At 39.5% G+C, this 27,099-nt stretch overlaps 2 protein-coding genes across 4 annotated transcripts in view; one reads left to right on the top strand and one right to left on the bottom strand.

Annotated features, from left to right (window-relative positions):
• CERT1 (ceramide transporter 1) overlaps nt 1-17,706 on the top strand; it is an 85,378-nt gene extending 67,672 nt beyond the window's left edge. The window contains exons 8-18 of one of the 2 annotated variants that reach the window (XM_083883063.1): nt 102-194; nt 2,901-2,987; nt 3,833-3,925; nt 4,557-4,634; nt 8,809-8,904; nt 9,579-9,711; nt 9,832-9,902; nt 11,223-11,351; nt 12,113-12,242; nt 13,494-13,630; nt 14,778-17,706. In XM_083883063.1, the coding sequence (XP_083739189.1) occupies nt 102-194; nt 2,901-2,987; nt 3,833-3,925; nt 4,557-4,634; nt 8,809-8,904; nt 9,579-9,711; nt 9,832-9,902; nt 11,223-11,351; nt 12,113-12,242; nt 13,494-13,621 (1,038 nt within the window). In that variant the 3' untranslated portion in view covers nt 13,622-13,630; nt 14,778-17,706. The remainder of the gene's footprint in view (nt 1-101; nt 195-2,900; nt 2,988-3,832; nt 3,926-4,556; nt 4,635-8,808; nt 8,905-9,578; nt 9,712-9,831; nt 9,903-11,222; nt 11,352-12,112; nt 12,243-13,493; nt 13,631-14,777) is intronic. The other variant, XM_083883064.1, reaches the window with a different exon arrangement.
• A 2,270-nt stretch (nt 17,707-19,976) lies between these two features.
• Nucleotides 19,977-21,608, bottom strand: MED18 (mediator complex subunit 18). Of its 2 annotated transcripts, XR_014592469.1 has the most exons (3): nt 21,486-21,608; nt 20,723-21,328; nt 19,977-20,688 (listed from the first exon to the last, which is right to left on the bottom strand). XR_014592469.1 is itself a non-coding variant. In XM_083883417.1 (2 exons), the coding sequence occupies exons 1-2, from the start codon at nt 21,556-21,558 to the stop codon at nt 20,775-20,777; spliced, it is 627 nt and encodes a 208-aa protein (XP_083739543.1). In that variant the 5' UTR covers nt 21,559-21,608; the 3' UTR covers nt 19,977-20,774. The 2 variants fall into 2 exon arrangements, 1 of the variants encoding a protein (XP_083739543.1); XM_083883417.1 differs by having other exon boundaries at nt 19,977-21,328.
• Between the last annotated feature and the right edge of the window lie 5,491 nt (nt 21,609-27,099).

The following is a 27,099-nucleotide window of genomic DNA, read 5'->3' as shown; positions in this document are numbered from 1 at the left end:
TTTGCAGTTGCTCCTTGGAAAAAATACTACCCTGGTCATTCCATCTGTTGTTATGTTGACAATTCATCTTCGCTGCATCAAGTGGCTTTGTAATTTTGCAGGAAACAGAGAAAAGAAGAAGAATTGAAGAAGCCTACAAAAATGCTGTGACAGAACTGAAGAAAAAGTCCCATTTTGGAGGGCCAGACTATGAGGTACAAATTCTACTTTTGAAATTTTTTAAAACACTATGACTTTTTCTGATGGGCTAACCCTGGCTGGTTACCAGGTGCCCAGAAAGCCACTCTACTACTCCCCTCAGGTGGACAGAGGAGAGAGAATATAATGGAAGTCTTCTGGGTTGAGATAAGGACAAGGAAACGTCACTCACCAGTTGCTGACAGAGGCAAAACAGACTCAACCTGGGGAAAGAGAGCTTAATTACTAATCAAATCTCAAAATCATCTTTCCCCTAAACCTCTCTTCTTCCTGGGTTTAACTTCACTTCCAAATTTTCTGCCTTCTACCCCTCAGCTGTGCAGAGAGAAAAGGAACAGAGATTGTGGTCAGTTCATCTCACACTGTCTCTGCCACTCTTTCCTCCTCACAGGGAGCACTCCTTACACTCTTACCCTTCTCCAGTGTGAGATTCCTCCCACAGGAAACAGTTCTCCATTAACTCCTCCAACATGAGTCCTTCCCATGGACTGCAGTTCTTCATGAACTGTTCCTCTGAGTCCTTCCCACGGGATGCAATTCTTCATGAACTGTTCCCCTGAGTCCTTCCCATGGGATGCAGTCCTTCAGGAACAGGCTGCTCCAGCATGGGATCACAGTCCTGCCAGAAGGATCAGATTTGGGCGTCCACCTGCTCCAGTGTGGGTTCCTCAGTGGGTTGGAGGTGGATTTCTGCTCCTCCATGGATCCTCCATGGGCTGCAGGGGCACAGCTGCCTCACCATGGTCTGCACCAGGGGCTGCAGGGGAATCTCAGCTCCAGCATGTGGAGCAGCAACTCCTGTCCCTCCTTCACTGACCTGAGCTCTTCCTCTCACATACTCTCACTCCACTCTTCTCCAGCTGTAGTTCCATGGGGATGTTATCCCCCCGTGTTAAATACATTATCCCAGAGATGCTGCCACAGTCGCTGATGTTCTTGGCCTTGGGCAATGGCAGCGAGCAGGTCCATCCTAGAGCCAGCTGGCACTCTCTTAGTTGGATTTGGGAGAAGTTTCTAAAGGCTTCTCACAGAAGCCACTGCTCTAGCCACTTCAGCTACCAAAACCTTGCTACACTAACCTGGTACACTTTTAAGATTGGGTTGTTTGTTAAAGGGGGAGAGTGAAGTTACACAAGCCAGTGTAAGTGTGATTTACAAGTGTGTTCATGCCATACTTCCTTTTTCACCTTGGAAACTGAAACTCTATGAAGAATCTCAGTCCTTAATTTCTTGAGTGGAAGTATATCTTCCTTTGATTTGCTTTTGTCTGAAGTATGTTTCCTACAGATACTTCTTTTGATTTTTTTTTGTTATTCTCTAGTGCATTTGATACCACTTACATGTAATTGTATTTTTCCTTTTTATTTGTTCAGATGTAGAGATTAGTAAAGCAAAAATATGAAAACTCTGAGAGCAGAGGCAGTCCTAGAAGATGAAATTTAACTGGTTTTTAATTTGTCACTGCTGTTTGAAATATTGTTTTCAAATTCAGATTTTAAGTTCCTTTCTTCATTTCATCTCATGCAATGAGATGCTCATTTCATCAGCATTCTCCTTAGTGAGGTATTTAGTTCTATCCTAAGATGCATAAACCAACTTTTGAAGAGTAATTGTAGAATGGTGTTTAGGTTGGAAGGGACATTAAAGATGATCTAGTTCCAATCTCCCTGCCTTGGGCAGGACTCCTCCCACTAGACCAGGTTGTTCAATACCCTAATCCAGCCTGGCCTTGAACACTTTCACAGGTGGAGCAAACACACTGATGTAAGCTAATGCTCCTAATAGAGTAAGCTTGACCCTTTCATAGACAAGATTCAAACACATTTCTACTTTCAAGTCATGGCCTGAGAAATAGAACTGCGAAGATATTTAAGGTATTTGACATTAGATTAATTGTTGTCACTGAGACATGCACTGTGAAAGAATAAAATAAATAGGAAGTTCGACTTTATCTACTTGGTTGTGAACCCAGCTGCTTCTTCCAGGTGTCACTGCTTATACACAGTTTGGGTTGGTTTTGTTTTGTTTTTTGGTTTTTGTTTGTTTGTTTGTTTGTTTGTTTTTTGTTTTTTTTTGTTTTTTGGGGTTTTTTTAAATTTTGCAGGACTGGGTTGTTTTACAATACAGTAAAAGCAGTAAATCTAATTTTATTAAATTACAATTTTCATTAGTAGACTAGGGTTTTCAATCCTTGACTTAACTGTACCTGCTGTTTAACTGTTGTTTCTAAGAATTTTCAAGAGAGATCCCTTAAAGTTTGTCTTCCCCTGTTGTATGCTTGAGCACATACCTGAATATCAGTGCCTTAAGGCACTGAAATACTTGGAAGGAGTCTAACTACACAGTTATGTTAATAGATGTACTTTACTGACACTGTAAACATTTTCAAGAGAAGACATTTATTAGTTAAACCCTAAATTTGTTGCCAAAGCATACTGACACTATTACTCAGTTTCCTGGGTTTTTTTCTTATTTATGCAACTATCATTAAATTGTTGTTAGAGGGAGACACTTCCTTTAATAACTGAAGGTTTTCAGAGAACTTGTCATTTAAGAATATTGGTGAAAATATTTGAGATCTATAGAAGAAATTTGCTTCCATCAGTTACATATAAAATATAAATATGTATTTCTAATGTTAAATTGAAGTGGAACTTTTATGTCTCCAGAATTTTTAACTATTTTTTTTTCTTATGCTCCAGGAGGGTCCTAATAGCCTGATTAATGAAGAAGAATTCTTTGATGCTGTTGAAGCTGCTCTTGATAGACAGGATAAAATGGAAGAACAGGTACTAAAACTTGAAAAAAGTCTTAATGAGCACTTCCCAAAGGACTTCTGTGACTTAGTCTGTCTTAATTGTTGCTTAATGCTAATTTTGAGAAAATGACTTTATAGCTTGTCTAGAAAAGAATAGTATAAGTACAAAGTTTATTGGATGACTGTAGTTTCTAATTCCTAAATAAATGTCCTGTATGAAAATATCTATATGTGGCTGCTGCCTTGTTAAAATAAAAATATCAAATACTACAGCTGTCTCTCAAAATCTAGTAATTATTCCGAAGTTTTACTTTAGTGATATATGGCATAGGAAAGACAGTTCTGTCTGGCTACTTCCCTGACTCATTTCTTGGATACATTTTAGTGACAAGTATCAAAAAGGGATAAGATGCATTCTAGAAAATATATAGAGTATGAGGAAGTATAGCAGCTATAAAATGAGATGGAGTAACAAAGTTGTGCATCCTTTGTTTTAAAAGAGTTTATTCTTAGGAATATAGTGAATAAAAATGACTTGAGAATTAGACGACTTTCTAGTGCACCTGTAATACCCAACAGAGTTTACCCTATGTTGGGATCTCTTAGCAGAGTACAGGTTTTGAGTGACTGTGATAGTACTATATGGATCTCTAGTGCTGTCAGTGTGTTTTCCTTGCCTCATAAATACACCTTGAAGTTTAGATGAATTCAGCCTTCAGGCCCACTCACTGAGAATTCCAGTGGGATGACAGCTTCATGCCTGTCAGGGACAGCATTAGTTGTTGTAGTCACTATGTAGATTGAGCATGAGTCACTTTGTTTCACAGTCCACCCCGTCGCTGCTGACTAATAATAATTAAACCTATGTTGTTGCAGTCCCAAAGTGAAAAGGTTAGATTACACTGGCCAACATCCTTACCTGCTGGAGATGCATATTCTGCTGTGGGGACTCATCGATTTGTGCAAACGGTGAGATATTTATCCTGATCTTCTAAGAACACTGAGCTGCTCTGTGCTGTTTCTATGTAATATTTTGTATGGGTAGGTGAGATATTTTTGGTGTTTCTAGTAACTTCCAGTGGCCTACTCATTTTCAAAAAAAAGTAGCTGGAACTGAAAGAGGACTGCTTTTTTTCTTGACTGAAAAATACTGATTAGAGAACCTATTTAGAATGTTCTTTACTTGTATGAGGCTTGTCAGGCAGAAAAAAAGGAAAAATCCCAGTTGGCTAACTCCAGTGTTTTCAAGATACCTTCACCCAGATTCATTGAATGGCTTTTATTTAAAAAAAAAAAAAAAAAAAAAAAAAAAAAAAAAAAAAAAAAAGGAAAGAAAAGAAAAAAGAAAAATCCAGTTGGTTGTACCAGAATCAGTTGACTTGTTTTTTAATGTTACTGGAAACACTATGCTCCTGTCAGGGCTACACTGGGAGCATAATATATAATAGGTGCATGAAACCAGCATTTGCTGCTGTGCTCGCTGCTTATGGTGCTTTTGTTTTCCTTTTCTTCATTATCTTGTTGCTTGCAAGTTGGTACTGAACGCTCTGTTGTGCCTTTGTTCTGATTACTTGGTTTTTTCTTTGTCTGTCTCTGGTAGCCCTATAGTCGCTCTTCCTCCATGTCTTCCATTGATCTAGTCAGTGCCTCTGATGATGTTCACAGATTCAGCGCCCAGGTACTGTATTGATGTCTCAAGTGGGGGTTGCATATCTTTGCTCTATTTCATATTTCATCCTCTTCTCTAGAACCTGGGTTTTGTCTTTTTTTTTTTTTTTTTTTTTTGTTACATCAATCACTGCTTGCTTTAAACTAGTACATTGAGACAAACAAAGGAGTTCTCTATTCCTGTGCTAAATGGTTGTCTTTCTTCACATCCAGCTTGCATGCATACCACTTTTGCAGAGGCCCAAATCTTGTTGAAACTATTTGGTTTACTTCAGTAGCTTTAATAAAAATGCCTGCAGTTTGAAAATTTTGTATCTCTCGTTATAATGGAAGTAGAATAACATGTTTTACAAAGGCTGGGGATGATCTTTGCTTCAGATAGAACAGTTTTTCTTGGTTTTGAATCAAAGGTTTGATTTTGTCTGAAGTGTTTATTTGTGATGATATTAATACATTGAATCTTATGGTTCACTATTACCATTTTTTACCTCTATAACTAGTTTGATTACCAAAAGGCCATTAAACAAGTTGACCAACAAGACTGTGGATATGACAAATCATATTGAAGGGTTTATGTATATTCACTTATCCTTAAGAAATTGTCTGACATCCTGAATATGTCAATGTCACCATAATGACATATTCCAGTAATGTACAAAATTACTTTAAGTGCATATTAGGAAGATGATAGAGTAGAGTTAGATAAGTGTTTGCTTTTTAGTCTCCAAAACAGTAGTTCAGATATGTTATTCATGTTGTTTCTTTCCTTATGTAGTCCATATGTGATTGTGAATATGGAGCTTCCTTCTTGGGATCTGCTTTTCTCTAGGTTTTTTTAAGTATTTGCGAAAGCTCCAACCAATCTATTTTTTTCCAAACAGGAATGGTTTGGTTTGGTTTTTTTAACAGAGTCTGGAATTGTATTATCTGCAGACTTTACCAGCTTCATAAGCAGGACCAACACTTAAAGACTTGCCTAGTGGACTAAAATTCCAAGACCTTTTGCAGTAATTTTTATTTCTGAAATCTGAACTTACTGCAAGGGAAAAAGTGTGCAAGTCCTATTGCGCAAGAGTGGTAGGCTCATCTACCTGTACTCCAGTAGTTGAGTTGTTTTCTAAGTTGTTTTTTTCTTTGGGAGGAGGGGTAATAAAGTGAGGGGTAATGAAGTGAGTGAATAATAAATAATAGAAAGCAAGTCTGATTGCCAAGACGGGAACTAGTACTCTGTCAGGTTGTGAGTGCAGAGATTGTTCAGCAGAAGGGAAACTCATATTTGCCAATTGCAGGTGTCCTCATTTTCACCTCTTTTGTGCCTGTGATAACATTTCTGCATTCATCTGATAAACCTGAATTGTAGAGCATCTGTGACAGCAGAACTGATCACTTGAAATCAAACCTGAGGTAGATCAGGTCCTTATCACAATAATGCAAATTGTGGTTTAGTATCAGGATCAAATGGACTGGAGTAAAATTGCTCTTTTTGCCTCCTGCATGGATCATAGTAAATGAAAGTTACTATAGAGTGCCTCCTAATCCAGTTTCAAGTTAATGGACTCACTACAGAAAGTATGAATATCCCCACATGCAGTTCTACCCTCTAAGTATTTTGCCTAAAACAAATTTTTGCCAGACTAACAAGTCATTCCACCTGCTCTGGAACATCACTTTTACTGAACAAGACAGCAGAGAGCATGATGAGAATAGCAGACCTTTTCTATTTCAGGCCAATTTTAATAGTTTTTTTTATACAATCCATACCTGCTATGGACTGTATTAAAAAAACTATTCAAAATTGGCCTCTGCCCCCAGGCTGACAATTTGGCTTAGGAAGGCAAGCTAATAACTTGATTCTTAGTAAATGTGACTTTTTTTCCTAGACTTCATGTGAAAAAAGGGAATTCTGGTATCAGCAAAAGGACAAGTAGTAACTTGCAACCCTGTTTTTAAGACTGAGAAATACAAACATGTATTCTGGTGGGAGCTGTGTCTTCAGCGTTCCTCTAGAAAGGCATTGATGTCTCTGCCAGTTGAGTGGGAGCTCAGATCACTTTCTTTTCAAGACCTATCAGCTTTATTATAGATTCTGAGCTCTTTGTAGGCTCTTTAAAGGGAAGAACTTTCAGTGGAAAGTTCAGTTCAAGGCTATGGGGTGCACAGGTTGCAAGTATTTTTGCAGACCATTCTTGTAGCCAGCTGGGAACCCAGTGAGCACCTCAGGTGGGAGAGAATCATTCAGTCCTGACTGTGCCTCTGAAATGGGAGCAGTTGACAGATGGTGACCAGTGCATGGACTAAACAGAGTTTGCACAGACAAATTGCACAAGCAGGTTGTGTAAATGCTGCAATTCCTGGTGAAGTAGGAGTCTCTAATGCTGAGGATGCCTCTTTCTCTTCTTTCCTTGTTATTTCCATCATCCCTTTGCATTTAGCACATAAAGCAAAAAGCATCAAAACACAAAAGTGAATGTATAGAGCATAGCTTTGTCCTTAATAAATTAAGAGGTGGGCGTGAAGGTATGGCAGGGATTCTTTTCTTAAGAAGTATGACCTAAAGCTAATAAATTGAATACTTTAAACAGCCCACATTCTTACCTGGTTTGTATTGTACTGTCATTGTTTCATTTGGAAAAAAAAGATATTTTTGTAGGAAAAATGCTAGTAACAAAAGCTGGCTTGTCTAGAAGCTGAAACATAAATCTTGGTGGTGCTTTTGTTCACTGAAACTCAAAACCAAAGCACCCAAAACCCTGGATTGATAACTTTTCCTTGTCCAGAGAAGTCTATGCTTAGTTACACTAAGACAAACTAGGATTTCCGTTAAATGGATTTTGTTTTTCCATGTGGTACTTCTAGAGTTTTATTTGATTCAATTACCTTTTTTCTTTCTGGCCTTAAGTGTATTGCCTGTTGAGTACATAGTACAAAACAAAATTACTGCCTTAAATTAACCGTAAATAACATCTTTCCATTCTGTATCATATAAAAAAAAGATTAATTATTGTTAATTTTGCTTTCCACTTGTTTTCATATTTGCCCAAATATGTTATACATATTTTACTGCACACTAGGCTTCAGGTTTCTGTAAGTTTTGCAAAAGCACCCTAGGGTTCAGATTGTCATAATTTTGTGATTGTACACTACTTCAACTAATCTTTGTGTGGGTTAACTAACTAATTTTTTGAACTGCTTTTACTTAAAAAAAAAAAGGCATTTACAGTAGTTCAGGAAAATGCTGTGAGTTCATGTGGACTTGCTTTGACAAGTTTTAGTAGTCATCTACTTTTGGGTGGAAAAAAGTTATTTAAGTGTTTTGTGTATTTGAAGCATTACATAGCAATGAATATCCTAAGATTTTGCTTCTGGTTTTATCTGGGGTGTTTGGAAAAGGGTGGGGAACCTAAGAAACAGAATAATATATTAGATCTAAAATAAGCATTATCTTCCTGTCCCAGTATCCATTTTCATTCATATTGTATGGAATAAAAAATGAGATCTAGCTTGATAAAATGACACAGCTTGATAAATGACGTAGCTTGATAAAAATATAGCAAATTTTTCGGTAAAAAAAAAAGGCACAGCTTCTATCAAAGTAAGTTTTGAATGAGCATTTTATAATTATAGAATCTCTGTACCATCATAATCCTTTGAGTGTAGGCATTTCTGGGTTTTTTTCTAGCTGTCAACTGTGCAAAGATGCCACTGAAACAGAGCAGGAATGCTTTGCTTGTTACTGTTTTCCTCACTTCTCTTCCAATAGGACTTTTGGTTTTCAGAGCTTGTCAGTCTTCCTCCTTAACCCCCCTGTCTTTGTTGAGCTTTTTAAATGCTCTCAGTGAATATCTTATAGTACATTGCAGTTCCATTTAGAGATACTCATAGTTCCTATCTGCTGAAATAAAGAACTGTTTTAGGTAGAAGTGGTGAGGTTTGTCAGTTTAAAGATACAAAGGCAGGATAGGAAGTGCCCACTAAGAATGAAGTTAGTTGAATCAAGATTTTGGGTTTTGTTTACAAAGGCCAGCATTATTTGTTTGTTCCTAACTCAACAGAGAGCTCTCTCGTTCAAATTCAGCTCCTGCACAATAATTGAAGTATTAACTTGTGACTTCCAATGCTGTACAGTATCTCCCCAAAAAGATGGAAGGAATGAATTAAAAACACACATTTTTTTTCCTTTACAGGTGGAAGAGATGGTACAAAACCACATGACATATTCCTTGCAAGATGTAGGAGGAGATGCCAATTGGCAGCTAGTGGTGGAAGAAGGAGAAATGAAGGTAAATATTTTGGATTTGGTTAATTTGTGTAAGATGATACATTGTGAAGACAGATACTTCCAGTGTACATTTGGCAGTGTTATCTTTACTGCTGGACTCCATGATCTTAAGGGCCTTTTCCAACCTAAATCATTCTATGATTTATGGAAATATTATCAATCAGCAAGTTATGCTGTTGAAACTTCTCTCCGGGAATAGCATTGTTTAGGTTGGGACTGGGGATCCATGAGAGCTGTGGCTTCTAATATATTTATTCATACAACATTCTGTGTGACCCTTGCAATAGATTCATTTTTGCAGATTCCTTTCTCATTCCCTCCTACTTAAAGCTTGGTATCAAAGTAATGTGTAAATTCCATGTACAAAAATAACAACAGTAACAAGCTACAGTGTTGGCTGCTCCACTGTGCTTTTGAATCCATGTGGATAGTGATAAACAAGCTAGGTTAATAATTTTTAGAATAGGAACTCTAAAGTACTGGTATTTTAATGTGAATTGCCATATAAGAATGTCTTCAATGGGTGTTACCAGAGAACATTTTCATGGCAAATTTTTCATGTGTTAATCTTCTAGGTAGGTGGTGTTTTTTTAAACAGATTAAATTTAAATAATTAAAACATGAACAGTTTTGTCAGATTCTGTTGTACATTTCTTTCTTTGTGTTTGGCTGTAGGTATACAGACGAGAAGTGGAAGAGAATGGAATAGTTCTAGATCCTTTGAAAGCCACCCATGCTGTTAAAGGGGTAACAGGGCATGAAGTTTGCCACTACTTCTGGAACGTTGATGTTCGTAATGACTGGGAAAGTAAGGCATTGGTTCTTCAGCTTTGCAGGTTTATCAGCAAGAATCGTATTTATAGCATTGTCCTGTTATTTGTGACTGTTCACTGATGGATTTTTTTTTTCCTTCCTTCACCCCTTTTAGCAACAATTGAAAATTTCCATGTTGTGGAAAATTTAGCTGATAATGCAATCATCATTTACCAGACACATAAGGTAATGACACTTCATCTGCATACCTTGCTGAGATGTCTGAAGCATGTGTGTTACATGTTATTCTGAATAGTTTACTGGCTTAACAACTTAAAATACTGTTCTGGACAATATTCCAGAACAAGTTCTCTATTAAACTGCAATTTCTATCAATTTTTGGAACTTTTTTTGAGACCATTATTGTTTGTGCATGTGTGTGATAAAGCTCATAGCAGCAAGTGAGGCCTGCTTTTAATCTCACTATTGTATCACTGCCAGCAAGGCCAGTCATCCAAAGCAAACAGAAAAAATAAATCACAACTCACTACAAGGAAGAAACCTACACCACTGTGTCAGATGTTTTTTTGCAAAAATGCAGGTTACCACAATTCACCACAATTAGTTGACATACCACTTCATAATGCAAGTGTGTTTAATTGTTGGTACAACATTTGTTCTTGTACCTTAATTGGTTTTTTCCCCAAAAATGGTTCTGTTGTCAATTTATAAAAATATTAATTTGAATTATAACCAAACAACTGAAATGTAAAGATCTAAAAAAATTATATGACTAAAATGTACATACTCATCCTTAGTCTTGCATTTTTCTAAGTAATAATATATTCAAATGTTAAAACAAATATTTTTATGTGACAGTTTTACCAGTACTGTGGTTACATTAAAACTTCTTTAATAGAGGACTCATAATTTCCAGTAAGACAGTCGTGTCATTTATATTGGTTGTGGTAAAAGCCAGAACTTTTTTCTCCTGTTGAGTGTCAGGAAAATAATTTCTGTATGTTTTCTTACTTAGTCACACATTTCACTTCTGAAACTTTCTCTTGAATAATACCAGTTTTCTATATCTGTCTTTTTGAAGTAATAATGGTTTTAAATACATCCCTCTTCTCTCTTTTTCTCTGGAGACAGAAGTAGATACAACTGTAGATGTATTCCTATACTCCTAACCATTAGTTCAGTTTGTAGCTTACAAGTATTAACTATAAAATGCAAACCTGAGGTTGAGGGTACAGGAGGGTAACTGCCTCTTCCTATTTTTTTAACTGAAAAATTCTTTACAGTTGGGCACTCTGTATTTCAAAGTCCTTAATGTTTTGCCTTAGGTGTTTTTTTTTTGTATTATAAAGTCTGGTCAATCTGAAATTTCCATTGCCTATTTACAACAGCTATGTTCTCTTTCAGTTTTCAGAATAAAATTACTAACTTGAAGATGAACTTTAACTTAATAATGTAACAGACCTGGCTTGCCTTGCTTTGTTTTTAGTTTTAACTAAGTTTAGTAGTTAAACCTGGAAAAGCTTATGCTCATGTGTTTCTCTGCAGAGAGTGTGGCCAGCCTCTCAAAGGGACGTGCTGTATTTGTCTGCCATCAGAAAGATACCAGCATTCAGTGAAAATGACCCAGAAACATGGATTGTGTGCAATTTCTCTGTAGAACATGACAGTGCTCCTGTAAGTATTATTTTGAATCTCTGAAGTTCTGCTTTTAAGGTGGTTTTTCTGTTCTGTGGTAATGGATTTGCAGTGCTAGTGTGAGGGAGATGGAAGGTTTTTACAAAAATACAGTTGATTTAAACCAGGTGATAAAATTACTTGATGGAGGCATTCATAGCCAAAAGCTTTTCTGCCTTATCTCTCAGTTGACAGATCTAAGGTGTTACAGCAGAATGAAAGCAAAATTTCTGGACATGTGAAAACATTTTAAAGAATTGAGATTATTTTGTATGGGATCAAATCAATATCTCTTCAGTATTTTCAAATATAAGAGTAATTTTGTATAGTTATAGATAATGTTAAGTCTTTGTTTTACACAATTTTGCCTTGGTTCTACTAGATGATAACAATGATTGTTTTCCTTGGATTGCTGTTCCGTAGCCTGCTTTCAAGGGAAAAATTAACTTGATATTTGTAAATGCTGATACATGATTCTTTAAATGTTTCTTTACTGATTTGTCACAACAGTTAAAGTAATTCAGTTATAATGTGTTAAGCAAGCAGAAACTTTAGATTCAAACATTTTAGATCCTGTCCCTATCCACCATGAGTCTTTCACTTTACTCACTTTCATGTTGCATCCATGTAAGTGCTAAGATGTAGACACTCAAAATTACAGCTTCTAAAGTGTCTTGGACTTCATGATGAAAAAATGTGCATGCTCAACTGTGTTGAAACAAATTCAGTTTAAGGTTTACAATGTTTCATATTTTTGGCAGCTGAACAATCGGTGTGTCCGTGCCAAAATAAATATTGCTATGATTTGTCAGACGTTAGTAAGCCCACCAGAGGGCAACAAGGAAATAAGCAGGGACAACATTCTGTGCAAGATTACATATGTAGCTAATGGTAAGTATAAAATTTTTCAGTATTGCATTCATGTAATGTTAATTTGGGGGGGTTTGAATACTGGCACAAAAAAGAAAAAGAAAAGGTCTGATGCCTTTTCCCTTTTCTATTAAATCTATATACAGATTTATAGCATCACCTTTGTGTTCATCACATTCAAAAGGTCTCAAATTAAGCTGCTACATGAACTGGTGAATGGGTCATTCATTATGTGGTACGTTGGGAGGAATAAATGGAAGAGCTGTGTACCTCAGTCCTAAGTACATAACCTTGGGGTGGAGGAAGGTGGGCAGAAATGTCTGCAACTGGAATGAGTTGGGATACCTTTTAGTTCAGTAATGGTATATTGGGGTTTTTCATCTACTACTGTATTTTTTTTTCCTCCCAATTCACCTCATTAGGCTGAAAATCTGCTGATAGTAAAGATACAGTTCTCATCCCCTGATTCCAAGAAGGAGTAAATATGTTTTGTATGAAGATGCTTGCAAGCCGTATAATCTAATCTGCATTTCTTAATTTGTTTGTTTGGGTTTTTTTTTAGCTGGTAGAATTCTTGGTATTGAATGAAAAATTGTCAAATCCAAATTGTATTGTTGCTGTACCCAGTATTGGAGATGTATACTATTTTCTCTCCCAGAGTTACAAAATACTTTAAGGGTAGCTCACTCTGCTTTTTACTTTTTTTTAAAGTTTCCAAAATACTTAAAAAGTATATTTTCACTGCTAAATTCTGAACTCTGACTATGTGCAAAGTGATAGCTTTTTCAGCAACATGAAACATTCCCCTGTGAATGAAAATGTAATTAAAAATCAGCTCAAATTCTGCTTAAATGCTTTATAATCATTTGCAGGATGTTGCCTGTGTGGCAGTTCTGCAGGCAAATGCAGTAATTATTGAAAAGTAAAACTGACTCTGCTTTCTTTGAAATAAGAAGTCTCTCAAGCCTCTTTCTCTTTGGTTTCTTGGAAGCCCATAGAGAATATCCTTTTCTATTTGGGCATTTTCCCAAGACATTAAATATAGCATATTTAATGTTTTCTAAATAATGGCATCATAGATCTGGACTGAGCTTGAGTATTACAAGTAGAAAGTGCTACAGCACAAGCCTAGGGGCAAAAAAAAAAGTCTGCTGATGGTTATTCTTTGTTGTTACTTCAAGAAGAGTTCCAGGAGTAATGAACTAAAATTTACTTTTTCAGCATTTAGTGGAGTTGCTTTATTTCAGTGTCTGTCTGTCTGTTTCCCTCTAGTGAACCCGGGAGGATGGGCACCAGCGTCAGTGTTACGGGCAGTGGCTAAACGGGAATATCCAAAGTTCTTAAAGCGTTTTACATCCTATGTGCAAGAGAAAACAGCAGGAAAGCCTATTTTATTCTAGTACTAGCAGGTATACATGCTTCTAAAATTCTCAATTCACCATTTTAAAGGCCAAATGGAAGCGTAAAATCTAGAAATGTCTTTTGTGATTAGCGTGGCTTCAGTGCTTGCTTTAGTGTGTAATATACTTTTTTAAAACCATCGTATAATTTGCATGTACAGGCTGCACAAGTTAGCAAGCATTAGTTTTCGTAGATTTTTATGGGTCTTGCAAGTTTTTGCATACAAGTCCTATTTACAAAGAAGTAAAAAGGTCTGAAGTACTGGGGCTTTTCAACTGTCGCAGGCATTTTGCATGTGTTCTGAGAAAATACATACTGAAGTTACTCTAGAGCCTCATGAGGTTTTTATAACTGAAATTCTTGTTACAACTGTGTATTTCATAGAAAATATTTCATATATTTCTATTTCATAGAAAGTACATTTCAGTTTTGTTTTATAATGCAGAATAGTTTTGACCTAGGATTTTTATTAATGGAACTTCACTGACAGACCAACATGAATTACTAGACTATTTAGAACTTTGTGATTTAAGTTTTTAGCCTTTCTGATGAACCTAGGAAAGAAAAGGGATTTCCAGAGGCTTTCTGAAGTCAATGGATATATTTTTAATGGTATAAGTTATTGGCTAATCTAAAGTTGTTTGAACAGTTAAGTGGTGATATGACATTAGAAGAGGATTCCTTGATCTATTTGAGCCTCTTAGTGTTAAATAAGCCTTAACTGATTTTTGTTAGTTTTAACTCCTGCTATATATTTCATTTTCTATAAGGGTCATGTCAAATCACAGAATTCTGTTTAGTTGTGCTGGTGTTACATAGTTAGCATCATCCAGTCACATCTGAAGATGAGTCTCTATCACTTGTTCTATGTGTGACATAGGTTACTTCTATTTTTGGATTCTATTTACTGTGTCAGACTCTAAAAGTCTTAGTTGTTTCACTGTGCTGTGACAGGTATCTGTGTAATGATTCACAATTTTAAATGTAAATTGTTAGAGAACTAGTGTAGGTAAAGCATAAAACCACAGCTTCACAAGCCAGCAGTTAACACATGATCATACCAGTCCTGATGATACTTAAGATGTTTAATTGGTCAGTTTTACTAGCAGTATACAAACTTTTCAGTGCTGTATTCTTTTCTTTGCTTACCTGCAGCAATCAGAACAAGACTGGGTGAGCATTCCACATTGGAGAAGTGACCATGCATAGAGCACTCCATGCTGGAACGAAGGATCTACAGTCTTTTTATGGCCCAGGTTCTAGGCTTTGTATGCTGAAGTGAAGAAGTGTTGCAACACCATGGGGCTGAATATTTAACAATAGCTCTCTCCTGCTAACTTTCTTGATGAATCAGTGTGTAATTATAAATACATGTATTGATAACATGTATATGGCTCTATTTTTATTTGCTTGCTTTAGAAGAAGAGCGCGTACAACTTTGAATCACCTACATGGGCTACTGTGTTAATTTGAAACAAGTTGTGGAATTTCATTGTCAACCTTCCTGAGATACTTCTGCAGTTTTTGTGCATGTGTAAAAAGCACAAGAGACAAATGCACATATAGCATACTGTATGTGCTTTATATGCACAAAAATCTGCGTAGTGTTTTGGGGGTGTTGAGAGGAGTGGCTTCAGTAAAACCTAGGTAACTTGTTGGTAGGTTTTGTTTTGCTTTGTATAATCACAGTTCATTGCTGCTGGTTTCTATAATGAATCATCTTGTTACATAAAATGCCACTTAATATCTGAGGGCTGTCAATATCCTTATGACTTTGCCTTTTCTATTGTCTTACTCTTATGACGATCTTCAGTTCTGAAGGAGTAAGAGTGTGAAAAGCTTTATTTTTTTTCCAGATATCTTTATATTTCTATTGTATTTTTTAGTTATGTAATATGTGCTGCAGATTTTTTGTTATTAAACATGATCCAGAAATATCTAGAAAGATTCTGTATGAGAGGGCAAGAGACTGCCTAAAACCTAGGGGACATCTGTCCATGCTATCTGCGTGGACTGCTTTCTTGGATAATATCCAGGGCTTTCCCAAAGCTGTGAGAAGGTACACTATAATATTTATTGAAGTAATTTGGATTACCTAAAACAACATTCCCAGTCTATATTGAGGATGAGTACATTGTTTTCAGATCCTGCATGTGTTTTCCTCATCTCAATAAAGCTGTGCTGCGAGGTTCATGTGGAAAATTATTTGCCTCTTGATCAAAAACCCATCAGAGCTACAAGAATGCATAGTTTTTTACTGGAAAGTTCCCTTTATCTGCTGTGAAAATGTAAATGTCAGATGTTTGCCTGCCTTTGATTCTGGAGATACTTATTAGGAGAGGACTGTGTCAGACTAGTACTGACTGTGAGGTCTTTTATCCATGTCCTATAGTTGGAAACGCTTCAGAGACTGCTCAGTGTTTCACTAAACTGTGTATCTTGAGGAAAAAAAGTTTCAGATATATTTTCTTCAAAAGAAAGCTGAAAGTCAAATTTATCTGATATAGTGTGCTAGGTGCCTGAAAAGAGACATAATACAGTAACTTAGTGAAGATTTGGTAAAAGATTCAATGTGATCTGCACAGTGTTGAAAAGCTTCTCTGTAGAGATGAAACCATACCTGACACATGGTTCCACACGCATGCAGATTCCATGCTCCATAACTCTTCCCTTTTTATTTGCCTTTCTCTAATGGTGTGCATGGAATATGCCTTATTACAGAGTTATTCTGTTCATTTGAATATGTAGAAAAGTGCCTATATGGTAATGTCAGTAAGGCAAATAAGATGAAAATTTGTACATCTTTACTGTATCACCAGTGAGCATTTTATATACCAACGTTAAAAAACAAAATCTTATACCTCAAATGTACTTCATCTTTTTACAATCAACCAAGCAGTGGTACATTCCACCATAGCCACTGATGGGAACTTAAAAAAAAAAAACTTCCAAAATATGAAGAGTTTAACTCCTTATTTGCCATTTCTGGTAATTGTTGGAACACGGGCAAGTTTATTAATTTAATAGGATAGCTTTATTTTACAAAGGTATGGAAAGTTTACAAAGCAGTATATAAACTTATATCATTAGTTGCATTTGCACTAAATGTGATGTACTTTTGCGATTTATTCTGTAAATAAAATGACACTACAGATACTATTTGTAAAGAGTATGTTTTACTTTTAGATAAAGGCACTAGTACTTCACTGTAGCTAGCCCTGCCCAATCAGATTTGTAAGAGGCTTTTTAAAGACTAAGGAAGGAGTTACATGACTGAGAAATCATTATTAATGGACCTCTGAAAAAATAATTTCAAAAGGCAGTAGGCCTCTCAGATTGTCCTTGTGTGAGTAGCCATTAGAGCCTTTCTTCTGGAAGGAATGTTGCTTTCATGGTTTTATACAATTTTACCCTGTCTCTTGAGCCCATCCCTCTTGTCAGTCACTGCCAGGTCTGTGCACTCGGAGTTAATTTCTTCCTGTTCACAGATCGAGTGTTAATGCAGCTGTGGTGGTCTTTGCAGAAGCAGCTTCTGGCTCTAGAATGGTTGTTTTATAAGCTGAACCAGTTCAAAAGGCTGAAAATGCAGCAATCATCAGATATTGTTCTCTGGATATCTTCATCTGTTTGGAGAATTTGGATGTTGCCAAACTAGATCTGAAGGATGTGACTTGTAGAACTTGTACTGAGAATGAGGATGAGATGGTCGTTGTTATTCTGTCTGAGAACCTGAAAATCTTTGACAAATTCATCTGTGAAAAATGTGATGCACTTTGAAAAAAACCTTACCTTTTACTTAATTGGGCTGAGCTGGCTTATCTGAAGTTGTGCAGATTCTCTTTAATCAGATTGTCCACCTGTATTTTTGTCAAGTTGTACAGATAATGCTGTATTTGAATTGCCACTGTTCATTTACAGACTTAAAACATGAATCATATTTTTGAGTACCTTGAGTGTGTAGAGTTGTAACTGTTCTATAATAGCTTTATGATCCTAATGATAAGTTTTAAAAATTAAAAGAAGTTGGCTCTTACATGTTACAATCACAAATTTAAAACAAGTATTTAAAAATTAAAACTATTAAAAATTATGAAGAAAAATCTTGGCTTCTCGTTATTTTTAACTTTCCAACGTTTGGAGAAACTTAAAATATTTTACCTTTTAACCAGCTTTTAAATCATTAATGAAGTTATATACAATATTCTAGTGCATGGAAAACACTTAACAGGAAAGTAGTTTACTTGTGTTGCTGAGGTCACTGAGATGAAAAGCTGAATGCCACATTAATTTTATACATTGAGAAGTTAATTTTCTGTGAGCAATCAGAGGGGTGTGAAAAGGTGCTCCTGGGTATAGTGTAGTCATAATACAGAGCACTTCCAGAGTGTGTCAGCTCTTCATTTGTATGGAATAACAAGATTCTGGGAACTTCCATGAAGTCTGGGAAGAACAGCAATCCAGGACTAAAACGTGCCAAAGGGTAAACTTATGGCTTTTCCAAAATAAGAATAATTTTTAGTAACTGAGAATGACCTTCCATGAGCAAGTTTTCTTAATAGTAGAAATAGGTGGTGCCAAATGGATCAATAACAACCCTACCTTTACTTGTTACACAGTGATTTCTACTTCTTTATATTGGCAATCAGTAAAATTGTAGACACCTTACAAGTGTGCAGGACTGGAGGAACAGTCTGAAGTAACAGAAGCCATTACTTGAACAGAAACAAAACTCACCTTAAGCTCAGCTGTATCAGCCTCTTGTAATAAGTTGCAAAAAAGAGAGCCTGTAACCTCTGACCTTAGAGAATGCAGTTATTTTACCTGGTAAAAAGAAATCCCCTGCCCAAAAAAAACCCCAAAAAACAAAAAACGACAATGACGACAACAACAACAAAACAAAAACAAAACAAAAACAAAAGAACCCAACAAAAAAACCCACACACACAAAAAACAAAAACAAACCCAAAACAAAAACAAACAAACAAACAAAAAAAACCCACACCAAAACAAACAAAGCCATATTTCACATTCAAGGTCCCATAACTTATGTTTATCATTTAAAAATTACACACTTTCCAGTAAGGAGAGGTTGAGCATTTCTGTGTAACTACAATATAATTTCATCCTTTGATGAATGATCATTAGGGCTCTGCCATGCAATTCACTGGTGTGTTTTACTAATACTAATCACCTTCAGTCTCCACCTTTTATAAGCTGAGTTTTATAGGAGGAGAAAAGTGCATTTTGTAAGAAGAAAGGGACGCTGAGCATTAGCAACCTGAAAGTGTCCTCAGCTGTAGCCATTGCTGCAGTCTCTCTGCACACCTGCCTCTTCTGTGCATGAACTACAGCCAGCAAAAGGAAGCCTGGTACTGTGGATTGCTGCAGTTTTCAGGGTTTAAACTAATTCTCCTTGAAAATAATGACTTTATTTATTAATTTGGGTCAATCAGTAGTCAAACCTACTGTCATCCACAAGACAGCCTAGATTTATGTGAGCCACAGAACGTACACGTTTGTAGCAAGTGATTCTTGACTAGTGCTGGGAGTGGCAAAATATGACAACAGCCCTGAGGATTCCCATTTTCTGGGATAGAACTGAACTGTGGAGCAGCCCAATACATGCAGCTCTTAGGAAGTTGTGCCCTGATAAGGAATTCCAGCTCTCAGGCCCAGGATTGGTGTGCTGTCTCAGTGAGGGCAAGTCATGCCCAAGGATGAACAGAATTGTAGGTGTGTTTACACCCTCCAGAAAATACTTGTGTCTGGGTAAGGAGCTGGTGACACCTCACTGCTGCCCTGCTGGAAATCACTGCTCTGCCTCCAGCCTGAGGCTGCTCAGGTACCTCCCAGTCCTGGAGGCTTCCCCATGTCCCACAGAGCCCGTGGCAGGGGGGAGTTAGCACTGATCCAGCTGAAAATGCAGCTCTTTGTTTAAAATATTCTGAAGCTTTTACTGCCTTTAGTTGTTTCATAAAGCACTTGGGGTGCTGAGGAGTGGCAGCGTTTCTGACAGAGGCTGGTCCACTTGAGCAGTGGGTAAAATGTTTGTCCCTCTGTAAAGAACCTGAGAAATTTAAATGAGCTCCTTTATGTTTCCTTTTTTATTATTATTATTTTTATTTTTATTTTTATTAGGGTTTTTTTGTTTCGTTTTTTTAATTGAACTGTATTTTAAAACCCTCAAACTTAATTCAAACACTGAATTACCACTGCAATACTACGGTAACTAGCCATCCTACTATCAAAAGAAGTGCTAAGCAAAAACATCAGTAATTCAACCAGCAGCTGCTAGTATTTTTTTAAATAAATTTTTAATGAAAAATTGTGAATAAATGTTTAATAAAAAGCACTTAACGTTTCAATACTCAAATATAGCTGTCAGCTGTGAGAAATCCCGTAATAAAAAGTACCTTGTAATTAGCTTCCTTATGAGGACTATCCTAACCAATTCCAGTGAAAATAATGGAACACTGTTAAAAGATGTGAAAACCACTTGCAAATGTTAATATTACTAGATTTTCTTCCGCTTCTAACTTTGGTTGCATTAGAAGAAACTTGTTAGTTTCCCTAACAAGTAGCTGTTCCTGTCACACATGCTTTGGTGAAGAGGTGTACAGTTAGTTGCTCTTTTACACAACAGTTTCTGTATTTTTGCTTCTGTGAAACTGCACCTCCTGCACTAAAGGTTATTAAATTAATCTATTACTGAAAAGAAAAATTTTGGACAACTGAATAGGACACACAAATGGTACTCTGAAAAAACATAAGACAGCAGTGGGATTTTTTTGGATACAGAGAGGGATGAATTCCAGTAAGTCTGACATTTTTAGGGTGTTAGGAAATAAGTTTTTTCAGGTATCTCCAATGCAACAGAAGGAAAACTATTGGTATTAGCACTCACTGATTTTTTTCAACAGTGCTAATTTAAAGTGTCCACTTCTGTTCATATTAGCAAGTGAAGGAAAAAAAAAAAAACACTCAGCAATTGCAACAGACAAAACTGATATACAGTACTTTATTCCCTTCTCCCTGTCATGATCCGCCCACAAAAAGCAGAAAACCACTTTTTTTTTTTTTTTTTTTTTTTTTAAGAAAACCACCTTTTTTCAAAACACAAAACCCAGCACCTTTAACCTCCCAGCTTTTCCATCACATCAATCTTTTGGGGTCAATTTTCTCCAGGTGCACCAGAGGCTTCAGCTGCTCAGCAAAGTTCCTCATGTCATCCGAAACAACGTCCTGCCCCGCGGGCGCCACCACGTTGAGCTCCACCAGGTAGGAGAGGGAGAGCGGCTCGATGCTCTCGGTGTTCCCCGGCATCAGGATGCGGAAGATCTTGTACACCACGATCTTCATGATGCCCTTGCGGAACACGTGCCCCTTGGCCACGAACTCGTGGTCCATGCGGAACCCCATCTCCACCAGGAAATCCGTCAGGTTGTCGGAGGTGGCGATGTCCACGCAGTTCCTCACCAGGGCGTGCCTGTTCTTGTCGCCGATCTCGGGCTGCCCCAGGTAGCGCAGGTGCCAGGGCGTGCCGGCCTTGTCCATGGAGCGCCGTGCGCGCAGCACGAAGGGGCTGGCCTGCTGCCCCTTCAGCAGGAACACCATCTCGTGGTCCACGAACGTCTCGGGCTCCATGTTGTCGCACAGCCCCCGCAGGCGGTGCAGGAGGCTCTCCAGGCTCTGGTCCAGCACGCTGCCTGCGGAGACAGAGCCGCGCTCGTCGCTGTTCTCCGCGGGCCGAGCGGGGGGCTCTCGCTCTCCCTCAGCCCTCAGCCCTCAGCCCGCACCGCCCCGGCCCGGCCCGGCCCGGCCCGCCCAGCCCTCCCGCCCCGCCGCCGCTGCCCCGCCGCCCACCTTGCAGCAGGTACTCCATCATGTTGATGGTGCCGCCCGTGACGGGCATCATGGTCACCGGCGGGGCCTCCATGGCGAGCCCCGGCACCGGCCCCGGGCCCGGCCCGGCGGGAACGGCGGGAACGGCGGAGACAGCGCCCCCTGCCGGCCCGGCGGGGACCCTGAGGGGCTGGGGGCGGGGCCGGGCTGGGGGCGGGGCCGGGCTGGGGGCGGGCCCGTACTGGGGGCGGGGCCTGAGGGACGCTCCGCCTTTTTCGGGCGCGGTGGGCGGGGCTTGGGGGCGGAAGAGGGCCCGGCACAGTCTGGGACTGGGGCCCGGTACAGGCCGGAAGAGGGGCCGGCACGGTCCGCGATTGGGGCCCAGCACGGTTCGAAACAGGGCCCGGCACGGTCCAGAACAGGGCCCGGCACAGTCCGGGATTGAGGCCTGGCACGGTCCGGGAATGGGGCCAGGTACAGGCCGGAAAGGGTCCGGCACCGTCCGGAACGGGACCAGGCACAAGCCGGGATTGGGGCCCGGCACGGTCCAGAACACGGGCCCGGCACGGTCTGGGATTGGGCCCGGTACAGGTCGGAATAAGGCCCTGCACAGTTCGGAACGCGGCCTCTGCCACCTCCGCTGGGCTTGGCGGACATTTATCTATCTATCTATCTGTCTGTCTGTCTGTCTGTCTGCCTACCTATCTGTCTGTCTATCTATCCATCTGTCTGTCTGTCTGTCTGTCTGTCTATCTATCTGTCTGTCTGTCTATCTGTCTGTCTATCTATCTGTCTATCTATCTATATATCTATTTATTTCCTCGTGTTGAGGGTGGCCGAGCACTGGAATGGGCTGCCCAGGGAGGTTGTGGAGTGTCTCTCTCTGGAACCAGTCAAAATCCACCTGGAAATGTTCCTGTGTCACCTGCTCTGGGTGACCCTGACTCAGCAGGGCTGTTGGGCTGGGTGATCGACAAAAGTCCCTCCCAGCTCTTAGGACTGTGTGATGCTCTATTTCTGTCTTTTAGTCTAGTTTGGTGAAAGCAGAGAATCAGCAGCTGACTCATGAAAGGCTGGCTCTGTGACCATCAAACCTCTGCACTGTTTTTGTTTCAACAAATCAGCATTTGTTGGCTGTCAGTTGTACCACTTTTCTGCTAATTAGTACTGAAAGTGCTGTTTGCTAATTGTGTCTCTTGCTTCTCCAAGAGAAGAGCCCTTTCAGTCTGTGGTTCTTCCGTCCCTTTGGGTCAGGGTTTTGTGGCCAGTAAGGCAGTGTCAGGGCCATCCCCTGGATGGAATTACCTTTCTGCAGGTACTGCCCAGCCCTGCTGACTTCACTCCTGGCAGCTCTCATCCAGAGAGTCCATTCTTGATTTTCCACAAAACAAAAGATGAGCCAAGCATGCAACTTTCACAGTGTGATTGCTTAATCATAACTGTTCAGCTACACCTGCTGATTAACAACTGAAAAAAAAAAAATCCCAAAAAATTGAGAAGTTTGGTTCAAATCTTGAGGATCTCAAATCCTGAGGGCCCCAAATCTCACAGGGCTCCCTGCCAGCCTCAGCCCAGCACAGGGAGCAGAGTGGGAGGGCAGTGGGCAGGACCATCAGGGATCATCCTGGCTGCACCCACACCCCTCCCCAGGGAGAGGTGGCACATGCAGTTAATTCTGTGCAGAATCTCCATCAGAAGTGTTCCAGTCTGTCTCTCACAGCAGCAGCAAAGGGGCTGATACTCTGGGATGTTGTGGGTCAGGCTTCAGCTCCTGCAGCAGTTTGGGTTAAAAATTGTTACCAGAGGAGCCACATGTATGATTCACTGGTTTGGAAAGGCAGAAATCTCATCTGGACGTGGAAGGGTGTGCACCATTTCTAGGCAGAAAAGCCTCTGTTTTCAAAAAGTGATGGAAATGCCCAAGATGTACTAGCTGGATTTCCTCCTGTCAACACCCAAAACAGTTATAAATGTGACCTTTCTCTTAGCAGTCTCTTGTGTAACAAACCTTGTGTGTTCTACAGAACATGAGCAGTATGTCTGTCTTTCCTTTATCAGTATCTACACAGCCCTGGCACCCCCTGCTACCCCCCTCCCCCCCCCCCAAAAAAAAAACCCTATATAAATACTGATACAATCTAAAGACCTGCAAATGAGAAATGGCACCATCGTCCCCTACCAGGGCAGTGATGGTTTGTATCACCCCTGATGCCTCAGAGGTATTTTGGGGTACTGACAAGCAGGGGTGGCCTGAGAGGTGCAGTGCAGTCCATGAGGGGAATGTATTTATATGGGAGGGAACCCCAGGGAGCTGCCACAGTGGCCACACATTGTACAGACTCCCCAGATGGCAGATAAGAGGTCTGTGTTGAAATAAAGTAGGAAAATAGTCAACAAAAGATTTGAGGAATGGTCTTAAAAGCATTCCTAAGCTTCAAGGAGCAGAAAATAGGTTCTCTTTTATGTATGGATCAGCTTTAGTTAGGATGATCATCAGTTAGCATGCAAAAAGGTAATATTGGGAAGGACACCTAAGAAAAGTAAAAATTAGTAAAAAAATCTGTTATAATATTTAAAAAGGGGTAATTTCTAAGGTTCATTTCTCTCTTGGGTGATACAAATTTTCTGTCTAGCTGAAGTTCATAATAGTGTTACTACAGATGCCTCATAAAACCTAAGAAGATGTTAATTTTCTGTCTTGAAGTAAAAATTCTCTCAAATTCCACAGCTGCAGCTACCCTGAGTAGTTTTGCTCCACAGTCTGAGGAGCTGTGCCATAGTGCAATCCAGAAAATAAACATTATCCCAAAGTGGCCATCCTGCTCTAGTTCTAGAAAAAAATAAAAAATAGGTGAGCAAATGTGGCCCCACAGCCACAGCACCTCCAAGTACCCTCACCAGCAGTGTAAAATAAAATGTAACCCTGCAGCTGCTGGTTACTGTGGGCTTGGAAGATCTGTGGTGCACCTGCACCTTAAAGGTAACCTAAAGAACCTTTTTCTGCAGCTGTTGGAGATAAAATGCAGCAGGAGCCAACAACAGGTGGTCACAGGGGGAGGAGATGGAGAGAAATAAAGATAGAAATGAAGGGTGAACATGTTATTCCCAGCCAGCTGTTCAGCTGTTCAGCTCCCTTCAGCTCCCTTGAAAACCCACCTCACTCACTTGTGGGTCTGTGTCAGGGAAATGGGATGGATGCCCATGTGGGGCCAGGCCTTTATCTCAGCTGTCCCATGTCAAATTCTCAGAGTAGAGCTCTGCAGGGAAACCTCAGGTGAAACGAGTGATCCAGCCATGATCACTTTGAAATAACACCAGCAGAAGGGAGGCTCAGCTAGATGTAAACTGGATGAAAGATCACTAAAACTCAGAATTTTTTCTCACTTATGTCATATACTTGATGTCCAAATCTAATTTTGTTACATCTATTAATCAAAAATGCTTTCATATTAAGCATACAACACTCTCCATTCACTCGTGGTAAATTAACAGCAAAAAGTCTTCCACCCCACAAATCTGTGTGTGTGCTTCTTGAAGTTAATGCAATGAATCACACAATCATTTAGGCTGGAAAACATCTCAAAGTCATCAAGTCCAGCCTGTGACTGAACAACACCTTGTCAGTTGGACCATGGCAGTGAGTGCTGCATCCACTTTTTTCTTTAAAAAATGTTTTTCTCATCATCACCTCTGCTGATGATGATTCCACCACCTGCCAGGGCAGCCCATACCAATGCTTGACAACCCTTCCAGTGAAGAAATTCTTCCAAATGTCCAGCCTGAATCTTCCCAGGTGCAGCTTGAGGCCATTTCCTCTTCTCCTGTCACTTGTCACCTGTGAGAGGAGACCAAGCTGTACCTTTCTACGAACTCCTTTCAGGCAGTTGTAGAGAGTGATAAAGTCTCTCTCGAGCCTGTGGACTGACTTTAAAGCACTTGTATAAGATGCAAGTGGTTAGAAAATTCAAACCTATATTTCACTTGGAGTCTTATGGGACTAATAACTCATACAGCATGAGTAAATACATTTTGAGGGGACTCACAAACTTCTTTCGACTTCTTTTGCCAGGAATTAAAAGGAGCAAAAAGGAGCAAAATCTCCTGAAGCTTCATAGTTTTCAACTTGCTCTGCTTTGGCAGACTTGCAACTTTCAAAAAGGCCCATTTGTCAATGATATTTTCTGGGGTTTAGAGGACTGTCGTGGTATTAAGTACCTTCATTAGTATATAAAGTCATTACTTTGTATTCATCTTTTCCCTTGCCTTTTGGAAGAGGGGATTTTTTATTGAATGAAATAAGTAGACTTGTGGGGGGATACCTTGGCAAAGAGTGAAATGCTCACCACCCAAGCAGCAGGATCAGAGAGAAAAGCAGAATGAGAAAGCTTATGGGTCAAGAGAAAGACAGGAAGATTGCTGCCTGGTTTTTGTCATGGCAGAACATTCTTGACATGTGGAAAATTAATTCATTGCTGATTTAAAATAATGGGGAGTTAATGGGAGACAGAAGGACAAACACTAGGATAACTTTTTTGCCCCTTTTCCCGAGCTCAATTTCATCCCTTCCCTGCAAGCTCCTCTACCTGGAATCCTAAAATCATTAAGGTTGGAAAAGACCTCAAACCTCATCCAGCCCAAGGGTTAACCGAACCCTGCCAGGTGCACATGACCCCTGTCCCTGAGTGCCACATCTCCACCTTCTCTGCCATGGCCAGGGGCAGTGATTGCAGCACTGGGCAGTGCAGGGCAGTCTGTCCAAGGCTTCTCTGCCCTTCCAGTGAGGAACTTTTTCCTCATATCCCTCCCCTGCTGTAACTGGAGACCATTTCCTCTTCTCCTTGTGCTTGTTAACTGGGAGAAAAGACCAACCCCAGGTGCCTCCAGCCTCCTTTCAGGCAGTTGTAGAGAGCAGTGATGTCCTCCCTGGGCCTCATTTTTTCCAGATTAGACACCCCCAGTTCCCTCAGCCACTCCTTGTGCTCCAGACCCTCTGTAAGCTCCATTGCTCTTCTCTGGATTCACTCCAGTACCTCAATGTCTTTCCCATAGTGAGGGACAATTACTCCACTCAGTTATGTAACAGGCAATTTGCATCATGATTTCATTACATAATTAGCATTTTTAAAAGTTGTTGAGATAATGTCAAGGTTGGAATGACTCGTTAAGTGATTTTGTGTGTTAACAGATAATTCAAGTGCTGAGTTGTATGTCAATAGATGAGGGGCCATCATAAATCAAAGGACTACATTATGTTACAGCACAGACAGAGAAAGCCATAATAAAACATCAGGTAATTAGTTACTTAGTATAAGCCCTGGTGGAATGCACATTATGATTTATTCCTCCCCACCCTGCAAAGGCAGGAACAGTTTCCAAGTGAGATATTTCAGTGAGCTTGGCCAACCTGGTGGCTTGAGACTGGGCCCCATTCCTAAACTTGTATTGCCAAAGCAAAAACTAAAGTTGCATGTAGTTTTTCCTATGACGTGTGCCTGTTTTCCCTGGATTTTAAATGCCAAATCTAGAGTGCATTGTTAGATATTAAAGAAACTGCTATGAGGGATTAACTTGGAATTCTCAGTTCTTCAGACTTACCCAGGAACAGTTGTCATGAGGGAAAACCAAGATCATCCTA

The sequence above is a fragment of the Zosterops lateralis genome (genome assembly GCF_965231275.1).
Source record: "Zosterops lateralis genome assembly, chromosome: Z".
NCBI classification, from domain to species: Eukaryota; Metazoa; Chordata; class Aves; order Passeriformes; family Zosteropidae; genus Zosterops; species Zosterops lateralis.
This window is presented reverse-complemented; position numbering and strand designations above follow the sequence as displayed.